The 6,680-nt window shown below is 40.7% G+C and overlaps 1 protein-coding gene across 3 annotated transcripts; it reads right to left on the bottom strand.

Moving 5' to 3' along the window:
- Positions 1 to 163: 163 nt before the first annotated feature.
- On the bottom strand, positions 164 to 6,515 carry rmnd5b (required for meiotic nuclear division 5 homolog B). Of its 3 annotated transcripts, none has more exons than XM_035669242.1 (10): positions 6,377 to 6,515; positions 4,740 to 4,916; positions 4,469 to 4,611; positions 4,252 to 4,389; positions 4,013 to 4,113; positions 3,574 to 3,740; positions 3,214 to 3,379; positions 2,980 to 3,082; positions 2,737 to 2,891; positions 164 to 2,177 (listed from the first exon to the last, which is right to left on the bottom strand). In XM_035669242.1, the coding sequence occupies exons 2-10, from the start codon at positions 4,876 to 4,878 to the stop codon at positions 2,114 to 2,116; spliced, it is 1,176 nt and encodes a 391-aa protein (XP_035525135.1). In that variant the 5' UTR covers positions 4,879 to 4,916; positions 6,377 to 6,515; the 3' UTR covers positions 164 to 2,113. The 3 variants fall into 3 exon arrangements, with proteins under 3 accessions (XP_035525135.1, XP_035525136.1, XP_035525137.1); XM_035669243.1 differs by having other exon boundaries at positions 6,420 to 6,502; XM_035669244.1 differs by lacking the exon at positions 6,377 to 6,515 and adding an exon at positions 5,727 to 5,751.
- Between the last annotated feature and the right edge of the window lie 165 nt (positions 6,516 to 6,680).

Below are 6,680 nucleotides of genomic sequence, written 5' to 3'. Positions count from 1 at the left end.
CTTCAAGGCTATTTAGTTTGAGTACTGATAATACAGAAATAGCTCCACCAAGTGGTGATGAAAGGAAAGCTGAGCAGCTCTAAAATCATGGAGAAAAATGATCAGTGAGCTATGGTAGGAGCAGTCCACTGCCACATGCCAGTACACGCCTCCAAAGCTGACGTGGAGTATAAATTTTTATTTTAATTTCAGATGCAAGTATATGAAACATGTTAGAGGATAAATATTTACAATAAAAGTTGCACACACAAAAGCAGGAAATGCAAACATTCAACAAAATTAATATGACAAAGGTACGGAGCGCTAGCAGTCTATCTGGTGGAACACTCGGAGAAGCAATGAATGATTGTCAACCAAAGAAAGAAAAAAAACAGGAAATTCAGTGAAAGTCCACACAAAATATGTGCTTTAACCCATTCCAAGTGAAACCAAGATAAAAATGTTTATGTTATACTCTGACTTAAAACTGAGTGTAATGTTGCATTGTCAGTGTTAGCTTTGCTGGTGCAGGGCTTGCTGAACAAATTAGCCTCACTAGAGTGTGAGGTGACATCACATTTTCAAGAGGACACCAGGAACTTGCACTATTAGTATTGATCATCTAAACATATTTTATGGTACATCCAAATGCCTCGGTACTCGGTGACACGCTTTCCCCAAGTTGAATCACCAGCTGAATAATATATACAAACTCCAACAACACCCAAACTATCAGCCTCAATAGCGGAAATATGTGTAATCTTTGTTCCTTATATAAATGTACACCTTTAATACTAACTGGGAAGTGTGGTATGAATTGTTATAATGAGCCCTGAGGAAATGTATGGATATCTATTCTGACTCGATCTCAAATAAAAGCAAAACCTATGCAGAGGCTTTTTTTTTTTTTCTAGGTATATATTAAACAACAGCCACAATGATCAGAGGACTTCCCCACCCACGACGAGTAAAGCTGAATCACAAGCCTACAGCCACTGCAAGTCAGACCATACGGCTACCATCACACCACTTTACATCTCCAAATCACATGGCGTGCAAGCATTAGGATACACAATGCAGGGGGCAGAGTGAGGCGATGGCACAACCGTGACGAGAACCGCCGAGTCGTTAGTTCTGAAAGTTTGCGCAGTAGTGTTGATTATGCATTTTGCTGTTCAGTTTAATTTACTATTTTACATGAGCCGTTGTGGCGGTTGCAATGAAAAATAGAAACAAAGCACATTTCACAGTAGTATATATTTTTTGTTTCCTTTTTGTCATTGTTTGTTAGATACATACATAGAACAAGACAAATGGCTTCTACAATGAGGGAAATCTTGCTGGTGCAGTCAGTCACAAAAAAAAAAAGAAAAAAGAAAAGCTGTTCCACCATTGATGAGTTAATTGTTCTACTTATCAAACGGATACGTCAGCCAACAGTGACTTTCAAGCTACGTGAGGCCTTTATTACATTATGGAGGAGTAATGGGGTCACAATCAAGAGTTCAATTCAAGATAGACCTCCACAGTTCCCTTCACCAGCAAATAATAAACCTTCAACACAGTTGTTTGTTACTCTGTGGTTTTTCTTGTGTATAATAGAAGTTTATTACCATCCAGAAATCAGAAACTGCCTATCTATACCATTTACCCACACTCACCCATTCATTATCATTCAACTGCTTCTGTCAAAAAAAAAGGAAAAGAAAAAAGAAGCAGTCATCCAACTCAAACTGTCAAAAAAGCTGAGAAAACAAACACTATAAAGTATTACATACTTTAAAAAGATAAGCCTATAACTCTGCAGGCATTTGCAAATGAGTTTCAATGAATTATCCTTTTTCAGAGGTGCTTCTTCGTGAGGATGTTCTCATTACTGACAGACTCCTCACTCTACTACAGGTTGTAGTTGGACCATCCCCGCTGGACTCTGTATACTACGCAAAGTTGGAGGGTCCGAGGTGGGTTACAGGATGGCCAAGGCTGTCCAGAGGAGCACTGGGATAAAACCTTAATGCTTACAATAACAGGCCAAAAGGCCAGGGACAGAGGAAAGAGGGCCAGAGCAAATGGTCCTGGAAATGCAAAGAGCTCCAGGGAACTTCATCCTTACTCATGAGGAGAGTGTGCGGTATCAAAAGTAGATCTGCTTGGCATGTGACGGATTCTGCTCCATGGGGCAGTACGGACATTTCAACCTGGGGACGAGAGAGCGGAGGGTGAGGAGAGCATGAACAGGATGTTACAGTTTGTGTTAGTTTAACAGACTACATGGGTTGTTTGGCTGATTAACTATAAATCTTGCACACTTTATATAGCTGGTCATCTTCTAGAATAAACATAGTTTTTGGGTTGATTTCTTAATTTTTTAGGAAGCCACTGGTTTCCAATCATTTCACCACAGTGCTGCAGGTTCAAAACACGATTGCTTGGCTGTGTTTTTTGACAAGTGTTACTTCCTAGAAACTGCAAATTCCATATTTTGAGAAGTCGCACACCCAAGTTTTTCAATGCAAGAAACGTGAATTTTAGCTATCTGTCTTCTAATATAACTTTAAATTACAATGCAATTATGTGCTTGTGTACATTACACTCCAGGCTTAACATGCACGCTTAAAAATAATTCCCAACGAATGAGCATGTAACATTTAAATTTTGTGATCCAAGATAATAACACATAATAATACGTTTTTTAGCCATTGTCTCACACACAACCTTATCCTGGCATCAATCAACCAGGCTGTATTGCCAACTTACTTCCCAGCATTAGTCAGTTTGTTGAGGGCATCTCTGGAGATGACGTGGCCACAGATGAGCTTCATGGGGGGGTTGCTCTCCGAGGTCTGCTGCCTGAGGATCGGGCAGGCGAACACAGAGTGGTACCAGCACTTCTTCCCGAGGTCGATTTCAATCTACGAGAACAAACATAATGTCAATCAACTGAATGGTGGAAAAGAATAAAAAAAGGAGTAATACATGGAGAAATTCAACGGTACTTACAGGCAGCTCGTCTTTGTGCGTCCAGACCCCGCTGCACTGTCTCTGCTCTATCACCTGCTTGATGTTCATCAGCACTGGCAAGGCCATACAGCCCGATGCAAAACTGCAGAGAAACAGACAGTTTGATTCATTTCGACTGTAGCTGAAATCTAAAAGCACAATAATAAAGGGTGTTTTAACCTCAACTTTCATATAAATGTAAAGCTTTTTCTGTGTTGTTCGTGGTTTTCTAACCTAACACTGAGCGGAGACTCTACAGAGAGGCCCAGTAAAGCGCAGGCATCCCTGGTGAAGATATTACAGATCTCAGCCCACTGATTTGTCTCCAGCAGGCCGCGGTATGGAGAGTTCTCTATGCCATGACGCAGGTACACAAGACTGCCCATCAGAATCTGAATATCTGCAGGGATAAAAAAAGTACAGGTTTGTCAAACAACAAACTGAACATTACATAAGTGTTGTGAAGTAGGCCTCATTTAATCAGGTATTTGCCTCAAGAACATTTCATCCGTTTGGTCAAATCCCAAATTGTTGTACGGACTCTGCTTAAAAGAGAGTCTTTGAAGTTAGGCTCGGTTAGGGGTTATTGTCTACCTCTCTGATGCTGAGAGGCGAAGGGCTGGAAGTGCCTGGCGTACTGCAGGGCCTCCATTTGGTTGCCGATTCCCCCACTGAGCAGGCTGATAAAGTACAAGCGGTGCAACTTGAATTCTAGACTGCTGTTCAGGTCCAAAAGGCGCTGCCGATTCGTTACAGCCCACCTAAGAAGGCACAGGCATGAATAAGTACAATGGACACAATACAGTTCTTTTAATCATCATTATGTGTTCAAACGTGAACTAGGCATGACCAAAGTAAAACTAATCTTAACAGAAATTCTCTCAAACTCAAACATATTTAGGAAGTTCGCCTCTAAGTGCTTTTAACTTAAGGCAGCTAAAATCTCTGTTGATGTGTGAAAACAGTCAAGTCACTTTATCCACTTCACAAAGATGTCGAGACACAAATAATAGTAAAAAGAAAGAAAACGTACTCTAGTGCCGGCCTGAGGTCCTGCATCCTCAGAGCTTCAAGAATTCTGTTCAGCTCCAGAAAAGGCTGCTTCATACTCATATCTATAACTACACCAGACTCCTAGGAAACAGAAAAGGGCATTAAGGATTATTAGGAATTAGGAATTGTTCCATTAATTATTCTGAAAGGAAACAAGGATTACACTGGATTTGAAGTGCCGTAATGTCGCCTTATCTTGAAGCCATCACAGTTTCTTACCTGACAAAGATCCTCTGCTACACTGAGCATCCCTTGTCTGTACAGGTGCTCCACAATGGTCTCACTCAGGTATTTCTGTCTCTCTGGGGTGTCCCACACTGTCTCTGCCACCACAGCACTGATCTCTGCATCGAAATTCTGCAGAGACGCATATCAGAGATTAAGTATATGTACGCCAACTGTTCAAATGGTACACAGCGCTGCTCCCGGTCCTTACCCTGTCGATGGCTTTGCCCACTTTCGACACACTGCCATGGATGTCCTTATGTCGGGAGGCGAGCATCTGCACTGTTTCTTTGATATTCTTACAACACTGTGCCATGGTCTGAGATAGGACTGATAGGTCTGCATCTTGTACTCCTGCAAGAAAGACAAAAGAAAAGGGCTTGTGTGAATTAAAACTACCACAAACATAAGATTAAATTCACTCAACTTGCAAATATTACACACATACATTCAGTCGCCTTAGGTGCATCGGTTTTTCTTACCAAAAGCAACTAGCTGTCCCCGTATCTCACAGACGCTGCGCAGGAGCTCGTCTAGCCTCTCCTCAGACTGGTGGCCGTACATTACAAAGCGATGGAGCACTTTCTCCAGCTCCCGCTCAACACATGCACACTGTTCCATGGTTCAGACGGGAACACTCACACACACGACAACAACACCTACATTTAAGAGAGAGAGAGAAACAGAACAAGAGAAAAATACAGGTCAGTGCCAGTGAACTATTATTGTATCCCATATAATAGATTTCTTGGCTGATAGCAATATTAGAGAGTTTTAAAACATTATAATAGCTATTATTATTTTCTCAATTAATCAGAAAATGTCAGAGAATGTTTTTTTATTTTCTATGGCCCAAAACCCAAAGATATAAGACACAGAAAAGCAGAAAAGCTGCACATTTGAGAAGCTGGAACAAGGTAATGTGATGTTATTTTGTTTGACAACAACATAAAACAATGAATAAATGTTTTTTAGACAGAATTACCAGTTGATCGACCAATCATTTCGTCTCTGTTTTCTTTTACACAAACACAAAGCAGAACAAATCGTTTTAATAAAGAATCCCATAAAATACATTTTTAACATTAATGTAACCCTCAGCGCTTTGTAACAGCAACATATTGATTTCTGAACTGCTAATTCTCGCTACCAATCAGCCACCAGACACACAGATACTGATATATTAGCTCATCTGATGTATTGATCAGGTTCACATAATAAATGGTTTTATTTTCTCTTTTCAGTGAACTCAGTCTGCGGATCTTTTGTAGCTTGCTACTGTGGATTCAACACAAAAGAAAAACCTACAAATGTGGATCCTGCATCTTTTTTTTTATTTGCTTTAATGTCACAAACCAGTTTCCTGCAGCATTCCCAGAGGTACATTGTTTTAAAAAGACATTTGACAGCAGGTGTAATCATTTTTTTGTGCTTTTTTTAAATCAAGAGAAGGTAAAAAACAAACGTACCCAGCTCTGTCCGGATTAAAAGTTTGCTCTGGTGTAAAACTGCTAACAAGTAGCTCGGCCTTTCCAGCATTAAACGCAGGCACACTGTGTACTCTGCGGCCTGCTGTTTACTAACGTCAGTCGCCACCAGCGGCTCAAACAAACACAAGTATAATTTAATCACCAGGCGACGAGAGGACATCGAGACTGGTGACTGTGTTTGAGCAGCTCGTCTGCATTCAGACACTATGACTTTCTTCACCAGCTGATACGTAAAGCTTTGCTGTAACTCGGTTATTGCAGACAGAAAATGTCCACCTGAGCTAGCTGGTAAACCGCGACAGACCTAACCAACATAAACACAACTCACTATCTCTATTTTAACCTTATATTCCATAATATCACGAACCAGCCAGGATGAATATGAAGCACTACGCATTTCGCTTCGATGCGGTGATTTAGAAGAATGAAGCTATTATAAACAAACCGTATCACAGTGACTGCTAGCAGCCAGGTTACTTTAGCTGACAAGGCCCAAATCATTTCAGGAGAGAATGACAACCCGCTTGTTTTCATTATTTTTGCACCACTCACACACTTTAAAAAAAAAAAAAACACCCGTCGCCGTTTAAAGTTAAACTCAAGATACGTTTAAATAAAACGCCACTCACCTATCTGCTAATTAGTTAGCAAACATTAGCGTTAGCCACTTGCCTGTTATGGCAACACTTCACCAGCAGTCGTAATGCGGATCTTCCTGTGTCGCATTCTGCGTTAACTGGGCCTTTCACAATAAAAGTCGTTTACTCTGCGACATCAGACACTGTGAGCTCTTCGTGCATTGTGTGATTTTCACTTTAATCGGATTTGTCTCTTGCACACGAAGCTGTCACAACACAGTAAAGATACTGAGGCATCACCATGTAAATTACAGTTTAATACAATGCAGGTTATGGTAGATAGATAGATAGATAG

The sequence above is a fragment of the Morone saxatilis genome, unplaced genomic scaffold (assembly GCF_004916995.1).
Source record: "Morone saxatilis isolate NCDOM2014 unplaced genomic scaffold, NCSU_SB_2.0 Contig22, whole genome shotgun sequence".
NCBI classification, from domain to species: domain Eukaryota; kingdom Metazoa; phylum Chordata; class Actinopteri; family Moronidae; genus Morone; species Morone saxatilis.
The sequence above is the reverse complement of the archived record's forward strand: the minus strand, read 5'-3'. Positions and strand labels throughout refer to the sequence as shown.